Here is a 21,238-nt window from a genome sequence, read left to right as displayed (position 1 = left end):
CGGTATTCAGGTGGATACAGCGAACTTTACGTCACTTGATTTTTATTCGCTGTATTTCACGGAAGATCTCTATAGATCTATTGTGGACCAGACTAATTTATATGCTGGTACTTACATCGCCGCTAACCCCCAGTCTCGCCTTGCCAAAGAATGGAAACCTCTCGAGGTTTCCGAATTTAAGACCTTTCTGGGCCTTACCCTCAACATGGGCATACACAAATTTCCGTCATTGCGGATGTATTGGTCCACACATCCCATTGACCATATGTACATTTTCTCTGCTCACATGGCCAGGAGACGATACGAGGCGATCCTGCGGTTCCTGCATTTCAGTGACAATGCACTTTGTCGTCCACGTGGAGACCCTGAATTTGACCGGCTCTACAAAATTCGGCCCCTCGTAAACCATTTCAACGAACGTTTTGCAGCCTTGTTTAATCCCCAGCAGGTTGTATGCGTTGATGAGTCCCTGATTAAATTTGCTGGCCGTTTGTCTTTCAAACAGTACCTTCCCAGCAAGCGTGCCAGATACGGGGTCAAGCTCTATAAGCTCTGTGACAGGGCCACAGGCTACACATGGAGCTTTAGGGTTTACGAGGGAAAAGATAGTCAGGTAGAGCCGGAAGGATGCCCAGATTACATGGGGAGCGCTGGCAAGATTGTTTGGGACTTGGTGTCACCCTTATTCGGAAAGGGGTACCATTTGTATGTGGACAATTTTTACAGCAGCGTGCCACTTTTTAGCCACTTATTTGATCAACAGATTGGAGCATGTGGCACCGTGCGACCTAATCGCCGGGGCTTCCCCCAGCGGCTTGTAGATGCCCGTGTTAGGCCGGGGGCGAGAGCCTGCTGCAGATGTAAAAATTTGCTCGCTGTGAAGTGGCGGGACAATAGGAATGTTTTCGTTCTTACCACCCTTCACGCAGACACGACAGTCCAAATTCGTACGGCGACTGGTGTTGTGGAGAAACCCCTCTGTGTCCACGAATATAACCAAAACATGGGAGGGGTGGACCTCAACGACCAGTTAATGGCGCCGTATCATATTGCCCGTAAGACGAGACGCTGGTACAAAAAAGTGTCTCTACATTTATTTCAATTGGCTCTACTGAATGCTCATGTCGTATACAGAGCTTCAGGACGGAATGAATCCTTCCTTCAATTCCAGAGGGATATCATCACAGAACTCCTGTATCCAGGCGGTATTGTACCTCACCATCTCCTACCAAATGCAGTAAGCCGACTGCATGAGAGGCATTTTTCTTATGTCCTCCCGAGTACCCCTACCCAACGAGCCCCCCAAAGAAAATGTCGTGTCTGTACCAAGCGCGGATTTAGGCGTGACACCCGTTATTTTTGTCCCAAATGTCCTGGCAATCCTGGTCTTTGTATTGGTGAATGTTTTGAACGCTTCCACACACACGTTAATTATTAGTGTAGGGTGAAACATTTCACAGGCTAGGCACACTCACACAGGGTCTCCCAAGATGCCATCGCATTTTGAGAGACCCAAACCTGGAACCGAAAAGTTGAAGTTACAGTTCACAGTTACAAAAAAAAGTGTTAAAAAAAAAAAAAAAAAAAGTAAAAAATAAAAACACAAAAAAATATAAAATAAAAAAACCAAAAATAGTTGTCGTTTTATTGTTCTCTCCCTCTCTATTCTCTCTCTATTGTTCTGCTCTTTTTTACTGTATTCTATTCTGCAAAGTTTTATTGTTGTTATGTTTTTTCATGCTTGCTTTTCAGGTATGTAATTTATTTTACTGTTTTCAGGTACGCCATTCAGCTGTTGCGCGGACTTATTTATCTTGACAGCAACAGCGTTTGCTCCCACGATATATAAAGCCGCGACTCCAGTGCTGTAGGAGGTGATTTCACCACCACAGTTAAAAAAAAGAGCATATATGCCGAAGCATGCGGGCAGCAGGGGCGGAGGAGCGATTTTGCTCCTAATGCCGCGTACATACGGTTGACATTCCTATGGAGGCTTTCCCGTGGAAAAGTCTGACCATGTGTACACGGCATAGAAAAGTCCGACCGTGTGTACGCGGCATAGAAAAGTCCGACCGTACGCGGCATAACTTTTTTGCGGGAGGATGCCCCCATGCTTTGGCATATATATATTTTAGGCACAGGTTGCGTTAAAAAATGTTTTATTTTTTACTATGTTTTTTTATAGGTATTTGCTTTGCAGGTATGGTATGATCTTACTGTTATACTGGAATGTTACTTTGTTTTAATGTTAACCATCATTTGCTTAGCAGGTACGCCATTCAGTTGCAGTGCGGATTTATTTAGCGTGACAGCAACAGCGTTTGCTCCCACGATATATAAAGCCGCGACTCCAATGCTGTAGGAGGTGATTTCACCACTACAGTTCAAAAAAGAGCATATATGCCGGAGCATGGGGGCATTAGGGGCGGAGGAGCGATTTTGCTCCTAATGCCGCGTACATACGGTTGACATTCCTACGGAGGCTTTCCTGTGGAAAAGTCTGACCATGTGTACACGGCATAGAAAAGTCCGACCGTGTGTACGCGGCATAGAAAAGTCCGACCGTACGCGGCATAACTTTTTTGCGGGAGGATGCCCCCATGCTTCGGCATATATAAATGGTGCATGTATGCCCATCATTAGAAGTGGGTGGATGACGGGAGGTATTCTAATGGTGGGCATACCCACCGATCAATCTTTTTTTTGTTCAGCCAACAGACTGCATGAAAAAAAAAAAAGATTACAATACATGTCCAACAAGAACCATCAACGTACTGGTATGTTGCAGGACTTTGAATGGTTATACCAGAATGATGCCTGCGGGTTTAGGCATCATCTTGGTATCATTCTTTTCAGCCAGCGGTCGGCTTTCATGTAAAAGCAGTCCTAGCGGCTAATTAGCCTCTAGACTGCTTTTACATTCAGTGGGAGGGAATGTCCCCCCCCCCCAGATATAAACGGCGCCATTGAGAATATGGGAAAGCATTTTATCACACCGATCTTGGTGTGGTCAGATGCTTTGAGGGCAGAGGAAAGATCTAGGGTCTAATAGACCCCATTTAAAAAAAAAAAAGAGTACCTGTCACTAACTATTGCTATCATAAGGGATATTTACATTCCCTGAGATAACAATAAAAATGGTAAAAAAATAAATAAATGGAAGGAACAGTTAACAAATAAAATAAAAAAAGCGAAATAAATATATAAAAAAATAAAAAAATAAAAAAAAGCATCCCTGTCCCCCCCTGCTCTTGCGCAAAGACGAACGCAAGCGTCGGTCTGGAGTCATATGTAAACAGCAATTGCACCATGCATGTGAGGTATCACCGCGAAGGGCAGATCGAGGGCAGTCATTTTAGCAGTAGACCTACTCTGTAAATCTAATGTGGTAACCTGTAAAGGCTTTTAAAGGCTTTTAAAAATGTATGTAGTTTGTCGCCACTGCGCGTTTGTGCGCAATTTTAAAGTATGTCGTGTTTGGTATCCATGTACTCGGCCTAAGATCATAATTTTTATTTCATCAATAATTTGGGCAATATAGTGTGTTTTAGTGCTTTAAAATAAAAAAAAGTGTATTTTTTCCCCAAAAAATGCGTTTGAAAAAACGCTGCGCAAATACTGTGTGGAAATTTTTTTTGCAACACCCACCATTTTAATCTGTAGGGCCTTTGCTTTAAAAAAATATATAATGTTTGGGGGTTCAACTTTACTTTCTTGCAAAAAAATAATATGTTTTTACGTAAACAAACAGTGTCAGAAAGGGCTTTTTCTTCAAGTGGTTAGAAGAGTGGGTGATGTGTGACATAAGCTTCTAATTGTTGTGCATAAAATGCCAGGACAATTGAAAACCCCCCCAAATGACCCCATTTTGGAAAGTAGACACCCCAAGCTATTTGCTGAGAGGCATCTTAAGTCCATGGAATATTTTAGATTTTGACCCAAGTTGCGGGAAATATAAATATATATATATATATATATATTTTTTTTTTTGCGCAAAGTTGTCACTAAATGATATATTGCTCAAACATGCCATGGACATATGTGGAATTACACCCCAAAATGCATTCTGCTGCTTCTCCTGAGTACGGGGATACCACATGTGTGAGACTTTTTGGGAGCCTAGCCGCGTACGGGACCCCAAAAACCAATCACCGCCTTCAGGCTTTCTAAGGGTGTAAATTTTTGATTTCACTCCTCACTACCTATCACAGTTTCGAAGGCCATAAAATGCCAAAATAGCACAAAAAAAACCCAAATGACCCCATTTTGGAAAGAAGACACCCCAAGGAAACTGCTGAGAGGCATGTTGAGTCCATTGATTTTTTTTTTTTTTTGTCCAAAGTGATTGAATAATGAGAAAAAAAAAAAGAAAAATGTGTCACTAAATGATATATTGCTCACACATGCCATGGTTATATGTGGAGTTGCACCCTAAAATACATTCTGCTGCTTCTCCTGAGTACGGGGATACCACATGTTTGGGACTTTTTGGGAGCCTAGCCGCGTACGGGCCCCCGAAAACCAAGCACCGCCTTCAGCATTTCTAAGGGCGCAAATTTTTGATTTCACTCCTCACTACCTATCACAGTTTCGAAGGCCATAAAATGCCAAAATAGCACAAAAAAAACCCAAATGACCCCATTTTGGAAAGTAGACACCCCAAGCTATTTGCTGAGAGGCATGTTGAGTCCATGGAATATTTAATTTTTGTTGCCCCAAGTGATTGAATCATGACCAAAAAAAATTAAAATAAAAAAATGTACAAAACATTGTCACTAAATGATATATTTCTCACACATGCCATGGTTATATGTGGAATTGCACCCCAAAATACATTCTGCTACTTCTCCTGAGTACGGGGATACCACATGTGTGGGACTTTTTGGGAGCCTAGCCGCGTATGAGACCCCGAAAACCAAGCACCGCCTTCAAGATTTCTAAGGACATAAATTTTTGATTTCACTCACACAAATCTTGAAGGCAGTGCTTGGTTTTCGGGGCCCCGTACGCGGCTAGGCTCCCAAAAAGTCCCACACATGTGGTATCCCCGTACTCAGGAGAAGCAGCAGAATGTATTTTGGGGTGCAATTCCACATATAACCGTGGCATGTGTGAGAAATATATCATTTAGTGACAACGTTTTGTATTTTTTTTTTTTTTGGTCATTATTCAGTGACTTGGGGCAAAAAAATTAAATATTCCATGGACTCAACATGCCTCTCAGCAAATAGCTTGGGGTGTCTACTTTCCAAAATGGGGTCATTTGGGGGGGTTTTGTGCTGTTTTGGCATTTTATTGCCTTCGAAACTGTGATAGGTAGTGAGGAGTGAAATCAAAAATTTATGCCCTTAGAAATCCTGAAGGCGGTGATTGGTTTTCGGGGTCCCGTACGCGGCTAGGCTCCCAAAAAGTCCCACACATGTGGTATCCCCGTACTCAGGAGAAGCAGCAGAATGTATTTTGGGGTGCAATTCCACATATAACCGTGGCATGTGTGAGAAATATATCATTTAGTGACAACGTTTTGTATTTTTTTTTTTTTGGTCATTATTCAGTGACTTGGGGCAAAAAAATTAAATATTCCATGGACTCAACATGCCTCTCAGCAAATAGCTTGGGGTGTCTACTTTCCAAAATGGGGTCATTTGGGGGGGTTTTGTGCTGTTTTGGCATTTTATTGCCTTCGAAACTGTGATAGGTAGTGAGGAGTGAAATCAAAAATTTATGCCCTTAGAAATCCTGAAGGCGGTGATTGGTTTTCGGGGTCCCGTACGCGGCTAGGCTCCCAAAAAGTCCCACACATGTGGTATCCCCGTACTCAGGAGAAGCAGCAGAATGTATTTTGGGGTGCAATTCCACATATGCCCATGGCATATGTGAGAAATATATCATTTAGTGACAACGTTTTTTTTTTTTTGGTCATTATTCAATCACTTGGGGCCATAAAATTAAATATTCCATGGACTCAACATGCCTCTCAGCAAATAGCTTGGGGTGTCTTCTTTCCAAAATGGGGTCATTTGGGGGGGTTGTGTGACATCTTGGCATTTTATGGCCTTCAAAACTGTGATAGGTAGTGATAGGTAGTGAGGAGTGAAATCAAAAATGTATGCCCTTAGAAATCTTGAAGGCGGTGCTTTGTTTTCGGGGCCCCGTATGCGGCTAGGCTCACAAAAAGTCCCACATATGTGGTATCCCCGTACTCGGGAGAAGCAGCAGAATGTATTTTGGGGTGCAATTCCACATATAACTATGGCATGTGTGAGCAATATATCATTTAGTGACAACTTTGTGCAAAAAAAAAATCAGTTTGTCATATTCCCGCAACTTGTGTCAAAATATAAAATATTCCATGGACTCGACATGCCTCTCAGCAAATAGCTTAGGGTGTCTACTTTCCAAAATAGGGTCATTTGGTTTTTTTTTTTTGCTATTTTGGCATTTTATGGCCTTCGAAACCTTGATAGGTAGTGAGGAGTGAAATCAAAAATTTGTGCCCTTAGAAATGCTGAAGGCGGTGCTTGGGTTTTGGGGCCCCGTATGCGGCTAGGCTCCCAAAAAGTCCCACACATGTGGTATCCCCGTACTCAGGAGAAGCAGCAGAATGTATTTTGGGGTGCAATTCCACATATAACCATGGCATGTGTGAGAAATATATCATTTAGTGACAACTTTTTGTAAACATTTTTTTTTTTTTTTTTCGTCATTATTCAATCACTTGGGACAAAAAAATTAAATATTCAATGGACTCAACATGCCTCTCAGCAGTTTCCTTGGGGTGTCTACTTTCCAAAATGGGGTCATTTGGGGGGGGTTTGTACTGCCCTGCCATTTTAGCACCTCAAGAAATGAGATAGGCAGTCATAAAATAAAAGCTGTGTAAATTCCAGAAAATGTACCCTAGTTTGTAGACGCTATAACTTTTGCGAAAACCAATAAATATACGCTTATTGCGATTTTTTTTACTAAAGACATGTGGCTGAATACATTTTGGCCTAAATGTTTGACTAAAATTTAGTTTATTCGATTTTTTTTACTTTTTGTTATAAGAAAAATCATTTTTTTTCAAAATTTACGGTCTTTTTGCGTTTATATCGCAAAAAATAAAAATCGCAGAGGCGATCAAATACCATCAAAATAAAGCTCTATTTGTGGGAAGAAAAGGACGCAAGTTTCGTTTCGGTACAACATTGCATGACCGCGCAATTACCAGTTAAAGCAGCGCATTGCCAAATTGTAAAAACACCTTTGGTCTTTAGACAGCGTATTGGTCCGGGGCTTAAGTGGTTAATGAATAATAGAATAACCCCAATGCAGCAACCCCCCGCTTCAAATGCACGTACAATTATTCAACTGTAAAAGGAACATAAAGTTAGGAATGTATTCCCCGCTGTCATCTGGTCCAAAGAATTGCCCGTGTTGGTAAACGCGGCGTTGGAGTATTCCTTCCTGGTTTGGGCCAGCTGGCGGTGGAGCGCATTCATCACTTCCGGTTACAGTAACGCCATTGTAGCCACGCCCTGACCGGTTTTGTCACTTCTCGACTTCAACAGAGGGCGCCACCCCCCCTCCTATAGTCACAAAATATATATATATATATATATATATATATATATATATATGTATATATATATATATGTATTTTTTTTAAACGCCCCCCCCGCTTATCATGCAATTGATGGGACAGAGGCTGCGTTTGATGGGACAGAGGCTGCGTTTGATGGGACAGAGGCTGCGTTTGATGGGACAGAGGCTGCGTTTGATGGGACAGAGGCTGCGTTTGATGGGACAGAGGCTGCGTTTGATGGGACAGAGGCTGCGTTTGATGGGACAAAGGGCTGCATGTAAGGAGGGACTTCGCTGGGGACACCTGATAGCATCTGGTGGCAGGTGACACGCTCAGGGCTCCCACTGATTCTGCATTATGGTGAGTTGAATGATTTCATTTTATATTACAATGTATTAATAGAAATAATGTGCTTCAATCATCCTGACACCATAACAACCATGGTGCCGGGATGATTGAAGTATCTTTATCTGCCAATTGTTAAACTTTCTAGAATACACATATTTCTATTGCTGTGTAGGATCTGGGCCTGCTGTCCCTCCCTTTCTCTCTCTCCCTCCATCCCTCGTTCATCTCAGATGCTAACCACACCACCTTGGAGCTACGCCCACTATTGAGCTGAAACCACGCCCATCTCCACCAAGTGGGAGGGTTTTGGCCCCCCCATCCTACAATTTCACCAGCCACCACTGATTTATTTATATTTATATATATATATATATAAATATATCTTGATATCTTGCAATAATATTTTTTATTCATTAAAGTGGAGCTAGGGTTGAAAAAAAAAAAAAAAACATTGCAAACAGGCTTTTTTTTTTTTGCAGAAGAGACATGCAACGTCTCTTCTACAATAAAAGATACCTACCTGCCTGTTCGCAATCCCCTGTACAGGATGGTCATGCCCTTACACAAGCACAGGTTTGATGTCATCCAATGCCAGCCAATCAATACTTTTGAAGACCGGAATCTGGAAGAAGCAGGGGAGAAGATGCCAGCGAGGGAGCATGCAGAGTCAAACAGTGTGAATTAAGGCAAACGCAAAAAACGGCGTTTAAACCGCCCGTTTTGCCGCAAATTTCGCGACATTTTACCGTGTTTTACCGCGTTTGCATTTATAAGCGTTTTGTTAAGAAACATCATAAGACCATCCCTAAGCTCAAAAAGTGTACGTGTATTTAGCGTGTCACATGCCACATCACCTGCCACAAGCTGCGGATTGTCCACTTGCCACGTCACCTGCCACAAGTTGTGAATTATCCACTTGCCACGTCATCTGCCACATCACCTGGCCACGCCACCTGCCACAAGTTGTGGATTGTCCACTGGCCACGTCACCTGGCATGTCACCTGGCCACGTCACCTGCCACAAGTTGTGGATTTTCCACTTGCCATGTCACCTGGCCACGTCACCTGCCACAAGTTGTGGATTTTCCACTGGCCATGTCACCTGGTCACGTCACCTGCCACAAGTTGTGGATTGTCCACTTGCCACGTCACCTGCCACAAGTTGCGGATTGTCCACTTGCCACATCACCTGGCCATGTCACCTGCCACATCACCTGGCCACGTCACCTGCCACAAGTTGTGGATTATCCACTGGCCACGTCAACTGGCCACATCACCTGCCACAAGTTGTGTATTGTCCACTTGCCACGTCACCTGACCACGACACCTGCCACAAGTTGTGGATTGTCCACTTGCCACATCACCTGGCCACGTCACCTGCCACAAGTTGTGGATTGTCCATTTGCCACGTCACCTGTTACAAGTTGTGGATTGTCCACTAGCCACGTCACCTGCCACGTCAGCTGGCCACGTCACCTGCCACAAGTTGTGGATTGTCCACTTGCCACATCACCTGACACGACACCTGGCCACGTCACCTGCAACAAGTTGTGGATTGTCCACTTGCCACGTCACCTGCCGTCACCTGCCACAAGTTGTGGATTTTCCACTTGTCACGTTACCTGGCCACGTCACCTGCCACAAGTTGTGGATTGTCCATTTGCCACGTCACCTGTTACAAGTTGTGGATTGTCCACTAGCCACGTCACCTGCCACGTCAGCTGGCCACGTCACCTGCCACAAGTTGTGGATTGTCCACTTGCCACATCACCTGGCCATGTCACCTGGCCACGTCACCTGCAACAAGTTGTGGATTGTCCACTTGCCACGTCACCTGCCACAAGTTGTGGATTTTCCACTTGTCACGTTACCTGGCCACGTCACCTGCTACAAGTTGTGTATTGTCCACTTGCCACGTCACCTGCCACAAGTTGCGGATTGTCCACTTGCCACATCACCTGGCCATGTCACCTGCCACATCACCTGGCCACGTCACCTGCCATAAGTTGTGGATTGTCCACTTGCCACATCACCTGCTATGTCACCTGGCCATGTCACCTGCCACAAGTTGCAGATTGTCCACTTGCCATGTTACCTGGCCATGTCACCTGCCACGTCACCTGTTCACATCACCTGGCCACAAGTTGTGGATTGTCCACTGGCCACGTCACCTGCCACAAGTTGTGGATTGTTCACTTGCCACATCACCTGGCCACGTTACTTACCACGTCACCTGCCACAAGTTGTGGATTGTCCACTTGCCACATGACCTGGCCCCGTCACCTGGCCATGTCACCTGCCACAAGTTGTGGATTGTCCACTGGCCACGTCACCTGCCACGTCACCTACCACAAGTTGTGGATTGTCCGCTTGCCACGTCACCTGGCCATGTCACCTGCCACAAGTTGTGGATTGTCCACTGGCCACGTCACCTGCCACAAGTTGTGGATTGTCCACAATGCAATGCAAGCATTTACAGTTTTTTTATGTTTTTTTTTATGGTTTTTCATCATTTGTAATCATTTTTGAGATTTCTAATGTAAAAAAATAGGCCACCTTTAAAAACGCCTATAAACATTGGCGTTTTGCCGCGTTTAGCAGCATTTTGCGTCTGAACCCTTTTTTTTGCTTCTGAAAAAACGAGCATAAACGCAACTGCCGAAAAACGCAGAAAAATGTGACTGTGTGCATGGACACATAGGATAACATTGAATGTGTTCAGGGGCAGTTGAAAAAGCTGTCCAAATGCCTCTGAACACGCGTTTACCAGCGTCTCGTGTGCATGGGGCCTTAGGCTGTCTCTGTTGCTGGTGTTTTTTTATAATTCCAGACAGACTCAATATTGTTGAGATCAGGACTCTTTGGGGGCTATATTATCTCTTCCAGGACTCGTTGTTCTTCTGTTTTAACACAAAGACAGAATGCAACTGCATGTTTTGTGTGTTTATGTTGTAGGACCTTCTGCAGTTTATGATGGAGTGTGCCTGGCTTTCAGTGAATGGCTAATTATGTAAAGGACAAATTGCCAGTATGCTTCTTAACAATCAGATTCATATATACATTAAATGGTTTCTATGTGGGCAGAGTTATAAACTTGGAATTTCCAGGTACATAGAAAAGGTCCTGGAGATATCCAGGGTTAGAGGCAACCATACTGTAGATTTTTGGTGCACTATGAAAAAGAATTGTGCAGATTGGCTTTGTCCATTTGGTGAATAGTCACGTTTGGTCAGCATAAGCAGCTGAGGGTTATAAAGTCCACCACATAGGAAGTATGTAAATCTTATTTTGTGTAGCACAGCAGAAAATATTCCTGGATATAACATCTGGCTGCAGTGAATTATTTAGTGCATATACATAAATCAAATGCAGCACATGGAGGAGATATGAGAGCTATATGTGTCCATTCATCAAAATGACTTTCAATACCTTTGACTGAAAATAGTGTGATATTTTATGAATAATGTTTTTACTTTTGTGCCAGCATTTCTAAAAGTATTAGCTGTGAATATGTTTTTTTGTTTTTCATCCAATAGGGAAAACCTAAGAATATCTGACTTTTGGAAATCCTGTCAAGGTGAGTACATTGTATTATAAGTCCTCATTTACAAACTATAAATCCAGTGAAAGAAATAAAGTGATGTCACATCTCAAAAAATCTACTTAGCTTCAGTGTTAGTGAAATGAATTTGCAGCGATCTTCAGTGAACCAGTATTGTATACCGAGGGTCCCTTAAATTTATTTCAAACCCAAAAATATTTGCATATGAAAACTGTTCTGCTTCCTCGCTTTGAGTAAAATATTGAAAATAATTAAAAGAGCATTAGTCCTCACAGGTCTTTTATGGTATTTTAGTTGGTCCTTATCCTTAAAGCGGGAGTTCACCCGAATTTTTTTTTTTAACATTAGATTGATGCTCATTTTGTCAAGGGGAATCGGGTAGTTTTTTTAAAAACAAAGCAGTACTTACCGTTTTAGAGAGCGATCTTCTCCGCCGCTTCCGGGTATGGTATTCGGGACTGGGCGTTCCTATTTGATTGACAGTCTTCCGACAGGCTTCCGACGGTCGCATACATCGCGTCACGAGTAGGCGAAAGAAGCCGGACGTCGGTGCGGCTCTATACGGCGCCTGCGCACCGACGTTCGGCTACTTTCGGAAAATTGTGACGCGATAGATGCGACCGTCGGAAGCCTGTCGGAAGACTGTCAATCAAATAGGAACGCCCAGTCCCGCAGCCCATACCCGGAAGCGGCAGAGAAGATGTATCTCTAAAACGATAAGTACGGCTTCGATTTTAAAAAAACTACCCGATTCCCCTTCACAAAATGAGCCTCAATCTAATTTTAAAAATTAACATTTCCGGGTGAACCTCCACTTTAACCGCTTCATCCCCGGAAGATTTTACCCCCTTCCTGAACAGAGCAGTTTTTACAATCTGGCATTGCATCTCTCTAACTGACAATTGTGTGGTCGTGCGACGTTGTACCCAAACAAAATTTGCGTCCTTTTTTTCCCCACAAATAGAGCATTCTTTTGGTGGTATTTGATCACCTCTGCTGTTTTAATTTTTTTGCGCTATAAACAAAAGAACACAAAAAAAAAAACCACAATGGGGGTTATTTATGAAAGGCAAACAACTTTGCACTACAAGTGCAAACTACAAGTGCAAAGTGCACTTGAAATTGCACTTCGAAGTGCAGTTGCTGTAAATCTAAGGGGTAGATCTGAAATGAGGGGAAGCTCTGCTGATTTTATGATCCAATCATGTGCAAGCTAAAATGCTGTTTTTTATTTTCCTTTTTTTATGTCCCCCTCGGATCTACAGCGACTGCACTTCCAAGTGCACTTTCAGTGTAATTTCAAGTGCACTTTGCAGTTGTAGTTTGCACTTGTAGTGCAAAGTGGGTTTGCCTTTCGTAAAAAAAAACAAAAAAACAATATCTTTTACTTTTTGCTATAATAAATATTCCAATCCCCCCCCCCCCCAAAAAAAATTTCCCTCAGTTTAAGCCGATATGTATTCTTCTACAGGTAAAAAAAATTGCAATAAGCATATATTGTTTGGTTTGCACAAAAGTTATAGTGTCTACAAAATAGGAGATAGAATATTATTAGAATTTTTTTACTAGTAATGGCGGCGATCTTCAATTTTTAATGAGACAGTGACATGGCAGACAGATCGGACACTTTTGACACATTTTTGAGACCATTGACAATTTTACACCGATTAGTGTTATAAAAATGCACTGATTTACTGTGAAAATGTCACTGGCAGGGAAGGGGTTAACACTAGGGGGCGATCAAGGGGTTAACTGTGTTCCATCTCTGTGTTCTTCGCACGGATTGCTGTCTCCCCGCATGGTTGTCTCCACTGCCATAGCGTTCCACCTACAGCTCTCTCCATCTTGTGCTGACTTCCCTGAGGACCAGGACATATCGGACACCTGTGACCCCAGAACAATAGTCACCTTACATGCCTGTTACCTTATAGCAATTGTGAGTAGCCATTTGGCTGTGTGTTTTATTTTATTTTATTAAAAACCCTTTCATACTGCACTTAGATTGGCGCATCCTTGTTTTTCTTGTGTACCTCTCGGTGTTCTAACTGTAGGGGGATGGGACTTGCTAGGGGAAGAGAGAGATCGCTGTTCATACTTTGTATGAACATACAATCAGTCTCTTCTCAGAGAACAGGGATATGTGTGTTTACACACACAGATCCCGATTCTTGCTGTGTCACGAGCGATCGCGGGTTCCAGGCGGTCATCGCGCCCGCCGGGCAATCGCATTGGCTCCAAGGGCGAGCAGCGGCCACAGGGCGAAGCGGCGTAAATACTGTCGTGAAACTGCGGCGGCTGGTCAGCAAGTGGTTAATGTCTAGACTAGAAGGGTTGTTAATAATAAATAGAGACAAAGCCGTTTATGCATTAAAAACTATCTAAGAATGGAGGAGGGGCAGATGATTGATGGGTCCACCCCTCCTTTCATAGATCATGTTTAATTCATAGAAGCTGTAGTACTGGCTTTTCTAAATGGCGGATCTAGGGGAAAAGACTAGACATAGATCCTGTTACAGCTCCCACAGTTCTTTTAACCCCCCCACCACACCAGAAGATTATAAGGGTGGAAGGCATGGATGGAGAGGAATCAGCACAAGGGACGGACGACACCTACTGACTGTAAATTATGTCCCTTGTGCTGATGTCTGTGTTTCTTATTTTGACTGCACTTAATTGTTTAAAATAATACTGAGGTTCTTAAATGTAAAAGTAGGTCTATAATTCAGATTGCATTGCTGGACATAGAAGTGTCATTTCTCCCTTTACACTTCAGTATACGTTTTATTGTCCAAATGCATTGTTGCTCTTTGACTTGGTGTGTTGCATATTGCAGTGTTTCTATTTTTTCCTTTTTTTAACCTTATTGAAATGTCACAAAATTACATTTCATCCAGCTCTAGGCAAAACATGCTCTGATGGTTGATATTTGTTTTTATGCATTGCTCTACATAAAAATACAGACATACTACATTGCAGTGCACTCCAAAACACGTGTGGTGTGAGCAGAACGCATCGAAACATTTTCTTCTATGTGTGTTTGTTTTGAGCCTCTCTTCATCAGCATTGATGCTGCTCAACACAGGTCAACAAACCTGGTGTAAAGGAGCCCTTATTTACTTTACTGGCTTATGTCAGGTGGGTTTTTCAAATGGGAACATTGTAACTGTACGGGACCCCTGTAAATGTAGGCCTGTTGAACTGACACACACACACACACACACACACACACACATATATATATATATATATATATATATATATATATATATATATATATATATATATATATATATATATATATATATATATATATATATATGGCTAATATGACATGCAAGTACTCGCCATTATCAAGTAACTTTGCAGTGCGATTTGCGTCAATACAAAAAATTGGTGCAAATTGCACTGCAAAGAGTCGAATGCGATTTGAACAAGAATGCAGTGCGTGTATAGTAAGAGAAATTTCCATCTAGTGGGCAGTTTAAAAAAATTTTAGAACTCACAGTAATATCTGGCCACATGCAAAATAATGTACATAGGTGTGCCGGTGTCCTGACGAGAAATGTCTCCTATCGAAAAATGCCCAGCCGTAACTTTACATGCACAGAACGGACCCTCAGAACAGCTGAGTTTACATCAGCTGTTGTCTCGCGCTGCCGAGGCACGTTCATGTAGGAAAAGGGCGGATATTTACATGATGGGCAGCGCTGGGGGTGGAATTTTTAATAAAGGCCAAACATATCTACTAAAGAAATCTTTTTATCTAATATAGAACAAGCCGCCCTTTAATTGACTCAACATGCCCCGTAAGCGTTCAAAATGAATAGCAGATAAATATTTTCAGATTTCTTTGCCCATTGATAAAAATTCCACCCCCAACACTGCCCATCATTGAAAGATCCGACCTCTTCTTGTAAATATCCGCCCCTCATCTACATGAACATGTCTCGGCCACACGAGACAACAGCTGATAGTAAACTCAGCTTTTCTGCAGCACATGCGCAGTTCCCCCGGGGGACTATTAGATAGGGGGCACTTCTCGACAGAACAGCTGGTTCTCAAATTTTCCGACAAAGTTCTTGTCGGAGATTCCGATCGTCTGTATACAATTCCGACATGCAAAAAAACACGCATGCTCGGAATCAATTTGCTGCATTGCTCGGAATCATTGAACTTAATTTTTCTCGGCTCGCTATAGTGTTGTACGTCACCGCGCACTTGATGGTCGGAATTTTGTGTGACCGTGTGTATGCAAGACAAGTTTGAGCCAAAATTCCGTTGGAAAAAAATCCATGGTTTTCTTGTCGGAATATTCGATCGTGTGTACGAGGCATAACACTTAAAATTTACTGCCTTCATCTGAATGAAATCATGCCATTTTAAATCTGTGATTTCCTTACTTTCCGAATTGTATTCCAGATAACATTGCAAAAAGCAAATGATGTAACTAAGTGAAGCCCTTTGTGGAGTGCAATGTTGCAAAACAAACATTTATTGACACCGTTTTTACAAGCCAGCTCCAACTGCAGTGACATTATTACCTTTCTTTCCCGCAGGTTGTCTTCACAAATGTCAAAATCTAGCTCCAGCAATTTCAAAAGACAACAGTGACAATGGAGAGTTAATGAAAAATCCGTGCCTTGAGGAAGCTGTGCCTTCTCACCGTGGTCTCCAAGACTATGAATGTGTCTGTTATGGTCTGGGAAATTTCGCTTCATGTGTCATATCTCGGCATCAGCTGGCTTTCTTACTGCTATTCCTCAAACAGTTTAAGGTAGAAGTCTGAACTAATGAGAACACGGCACAAAGTAGTGCAGATTAGGGACTGCCATTGTTTAAATTGGCTTTGCACTCAAACAAAACAATGTAACATATGTGAAAATTCACTGGAATGTTAAAGCACTCTTAATGCAATGTGATCACAACTAAGTGATCTTTTGTTTTAATTTTGGTTAGCCAAGGTGAAGGGAAGGATTGAAAAACCCTGTCAGGTTTAATTGCTATCCAGAGCTCTGTTTAGAGAGATTTCCCCTTACTATCCTGATAATAATTTCACCAGACAGAAGTGAGGGGGAATCTGCAACACAACAGAAATAAAAAGCCGACAGGGTTTTAACTTTCCTCTACTCTACTCAAGAAATAATTTAAATGCTTTTTATTTTTTTCTGTGTTGCTGTTGAAAATATAGAATTGATATATGTACACACACACACACACACACACAATCACAATCTTGGTTTACAAATTAACATTTGACACAGAGAGTGCACCCATGACAAAGGATTCCCAGAGCACTGCAGTTTAATTTCAGACACCCCGTCCATGAAAGAAACCTCTTATGCACCTTAATGTGGTGTGTTTATTTAGTGTAAATATCTGATCCTTATGAACAGGCATTTTCAAACAGGTGGCTAGCAGAAACTAGAAAACATAACAAGGATTCAAAATCTTTATATGTGATGTTTCATATTTTTTTATTCCTAGCTATTATAAAGAAAGGACATATGTACAAGGCCGCTGTCAATTACCTTTAAGTTAGTACTGCCTACTGAACACACTTTCACATGGGAGTTGTGCTTGACAATGGAAGTTGGATTCAGGAATGACTTGCATAGTCAACTACCATAAAAAACATTTGTTGACTAAATTTTTTCTTTGTCTAAGACCCCGTTGACACTGTGTCGCTTTGCAGGCGCTATAGCACTATAAAATAGCAGCTGCAAAGCAACCTGAAACAGCCGCTGCTGTCTCTCCAGTGTGAAAGCCCAGAGGGCTTTCAAACAGGAGCGGTACGCTAGCAGGACGGTAAAAAAAAGTCCTGCTAGCAGCATCTTTGGAGCGGTGAAGACACGGTGTGTATACCGCTCCTGTCCATTGAAATCAATGGGCACCATGGCTATAGGCTCTGCAGAGGTGCTTTCTCATGCGCTAGCGGGAGTAAAAGCGCCCCGCTAGCGGGCAAATAGCGGGCAAAAATTGACGGTAAAGCACCGCTAAAAATACGCCGCCCCCGCCCCAGTGTTAAGGGGCCTAAAGGAAAGATGTCATACTGCAAACTAGTATTAGTGAAACTCCAGTTTTTCAGCGAATAAACCATTCCTCACAGGTCAACTATATAAATTTTATGTATTGTAGCAAATATTAGAGTGGTGCTGGACAAATGCAAGCAGCCAAGTAGCCAATGATCCTTATAAATTACTGTTGCACCTAACACTTGAAGTTTTTCTCTAGTTGTCAATGAAGCTGGTTTCCCAACAAATCCTACTGGCTCCTCGATTGGACTTACTGGCTCCTGAATTCTGTATTTGTCCAACCCTGCATTACAGATATTTACCATTCTCAGTTTTATAGACATTGATTTCCTTTAGAGCCCTTTCACACTGAGCCGCCTGCCACATTAGCAGTAAACGCCGCTTATTTTTAGCAGTGCTTTTTGCCAGCTAGCGGCCCTAGCGGGGCACTTTTAACCCCTGCTAGCGGCCGAAGAAAGGGTTAATAGCACCCGTGTAGCGCCACTGCTGAATTATAATTTTGTGGTCAGTTTCATTGTATTAATAATCCTGCAGGTTCTGCATCCCATTACATGTGGCTTAGTGTTTGTAAGTATAGTAAAGAGGTTGTAAACTCTCTCATATAGCCAGTAAAGTGAAAAGCCTCAGATGATACACAGAGATGAAACCAATTCTCCTACATAAATTATACATGTATATCTGCAGTCTTCTCATCCCTACACCCCTTCAGAAGTGCAGATTTGTGATAAAATCCTTCTTCATCTGTCAGGAGCAGAGAGGAGGGGTCGGAGATCTGCCGTTAGAGCAGGTCTAGTGCTAGAATTATTGCTCTCGCTCTAACGTTCGCAGTGATACCTCACGTGTGGTTTGAATGCCGATTACATATGTGGGCACCACTTGCACATGCATTCGCTTCTGCATATGACAGGGGCGCTTTAAAATAAATATATATATATATATATGGCGGAGACTCTTTACCATGTGATCAGCCGTGTCCAATCACGGCTGATCACGATGTAAACAGGAAGAGCCGTTGATGGCTCTTCCTCACTCGCGTCTGACAGACGCGAGTATAGGAGAGCCGATCGGCAGCTCTCCTGACAGGGGGGGTTCGCGCTGATTGTTTATCAGTGCAGCCCCCCCTCGGATCGCCACACTGGACTACCAGGGAAGCCCACCCTGGACCACCAGGGTGGGCCAAAAAAAAAAAAAGCATTGAAAAAAAAAAAAAAAAAAGTCTAAAAAAAAAAAAGATGCCAATCAGTGCCCACAAGCTATTACAGTACTACCTCATCGATGTCCATCAGTGCCATCTCATCGGTGCCCATCAGTGCCGCCATATCAGTGCCCGTAATTGAAAGAGAAAACTTACTTATTTACAAAAAAAATAACAGAAAAAAATAAAAACATAATTTTTTTTCAAAATTTTCAGTCTTTTTTTAATTGTTGCGCAAAAAAAAAAAATCGCAGAGGTGATCAAATACCACCAAAAGAAAGCTCTATTTGTGGGGAAAAAAGGGCGCCAATTTTGTTTGGGAGCCACGTCGCAGGACCGCGCAATTGTCATTCAAAGTGCGACAGTGCTGAAAGCTGAAAATTGGCTTGGGCGGGAAGGTGCGTAAGTGCCTAGTATGGAAGTGGTTAATGTGCTTATGTATTTAAGATAATCTGTTTGTTTGTTTGTTTTTTCCCTTCAGATTCCATATCAGCAGTGTTATGTTTTTGATCCAGTGTTTTCCTCGTTGGAGATTTCTGTGCTTCAAGAATTGGACTTAAACATTATTTGCAAAAATGAGGTAAGCTAATAAAGTGCTACTTGTTTAATATAAGAAAGAAATGCTGGCAGAGCAGAATAGGATTTATTTAAGAATAGAATCATAAGTCAATGATTTGCAATGCAACCAATCAGACAAATTACAGTCTAGCTCACATGAGTTACAGCATGTAGTTGCCGTTTTCACAATCTAGTTAAATAAACCTCTAGGGGCTGTAAAAGAGAAAGGCAAAGAAATACAGTACATAGATGTCAGGTAGAGAATATAAATGGTATTTTAAATAACAATCAGGTTTTACTTTCACCACCGGCAAAGGGAAAACCAAAATGTACAGTATGTAGTCTGGAATAAAATAAATATATATATACTGTATGTACAGTATGTACTGTACATGTGTGTATTGACCTCTCAATGGTCTAAAAGGTCTACGTCCCAAAAGTGAAATATTTTGCTACTTTTTTTCGCTATCATCTGGCTATATTAAAGTGGAGGTTCCATCAAAAAAACAATTTTGCTTTAAACTGTAGCTTACGACTAAAAAAGAAAAATTTATTTTTTTACTCATCTGGAAATGCCTGTTGCTATGCGGTCCCACAAAATCTGCCTTTGAAACCACCTAGGATTCTGACATCATCTCTCTCTAATGCTCCTGGGAAATGTGTGTCATCATTTCCCAGGATGCAGTGCGCTGTCCAATTATCACTCCCCATCCAAGACTTCCAGGAAGTAAGTGCCTGTAGGCTTCACAATGCCCACAAGCAAAATGACAACGGTGTAGATATAGTTTTATAAACTATCTTTTTTGAATATCTATGCGAATCGTAAAATAGTAAGTGACCAGATTTTTATTATAAAAACGCAGGATGAAAGGACATACATTTAAAAAATGCTAATTGTGGTTGGAACTCCACTTTAAGTTACTGGCTTGAACAAATATACAGCCATGCATATTAAAGAAGAGGACAGCAAGCTCACATTCTCTGGTAGTTTTAATTGAATATTTTGCAATACCTTATTACTTTTCTTGTGGACTCATAAAGCCCCCTGTGCCCAACCTATGGTCAAAGGGCCATGTGCGACCCTATTGGTGCTTGCCTTTTGGCCCTTTGTAGTCCCCCAGTAGAGGGTGTTGGAGCATTGATTTGCAAAGGGTTTTTAATGACAATGATCTTTAGCCATCCCGCAGTACATGTCCTCAGTCTCCAAAATCAGGTTTGCATTCTACATCTCCTGAATCGTGTCTCTATTCTCAGACCATCTCTTATAATACAGTGAGGAAAATAAGTATTTGAACACCCTGCTATTTTGCAAGTTCTCCCACTTGGAAATCATGGAGGGGTCTGAAATTGTTATCGTAGGTGCATGTCCACTGTGAGAGACATAATCAAAAAAAAAAATTCCAGAAATCACAATTTATGATTTTTTAACTATTTATTTGTATGATACAGCTGCAAATAAGTATTTGAACACCTGTCTATCAGCTAGAATTCTGACCCTCAAAGACCTGTTAGTCTGCCTTTAAAATGTCCACCTCCACTCCATTTATTATCCTAAATTAGATGCACCTGTTTGAGGTCATTAGCTGCATAAAGACACCTGTTCACCCCATACAATCAGTAAGAATCTAACTACTAACATGGCCAAGACCAAAGAGCTGTCCAAAGACACTAGAGACAAAATTGTACACCTCCACAAGGCTGGAAAGGGCTACGGGGAAATTGCCAAGCAGCTTGGTGAAAAAAGGTCCACTGTTGGAGCAATCATTAGAAAATGGAAGAAGCTAAACATGACTGTCAATCTCCCTCGGACTGGGGCTCCATGCAAAATCTCACCTCGTGGGGTCTCAATGATCCTAAGAAAGGTGAGAAATCAGCCCAGGACTACACGGGAGGAGCTGGTCAATGACCTGAAAAGAGCTGGGACCACCGTTTCCAAGGTTACTGTTGGTAATACACTAAGACGTCATGGTTTGAAA

General features: G+C 42.1%; 1 protein-coding gene across 1 annotated transcript in view; it reads left to right on the top strand.

The window, feature by feature from the left end:
• Positions 1 to 21,238, top strand: part of SRRD (SRR1 domain containing) — a 55,080-nt gene that overhangs the window by 21,306 nt on the left and 12,536 nt on the right. The window contains exons 3-5 of the mRNA XM_040351247.1: positions 11,452 to 11,492; positions 16,034 to 16,251; positions 19,186 to 19,284. Of these exons, the coding sequence (XP_040207181.1) occupies positions 11,452 to 11,492; positions 16,034 to 16,251; positions 19,186 to 19,284 (358 nt within the window). The remainder of the gene's footprint in view (positions 1 to 11,451; positions 11,493 to 16,033; positions 16,252 to 19,185; positions 19,285 to 21,238) is intronic.

Source organism: Rana temporaria, chromosome 1 (genome assembly GCF_905171775.1).
Source record: "Rana temporaria chromosome 1, aRanTem1.1, whole genome shotgun sequence".
NCBI lineage: Eukaryota > Metazoa > Chordata > Amphibia > Anura > Ranidae > Rana > Rana temporaria.
The sequence above is the reverse complement of the archived record's forward strand: the minus strand, read 5'-3'. Positions and strand labels throughout refer to the sequence as shown.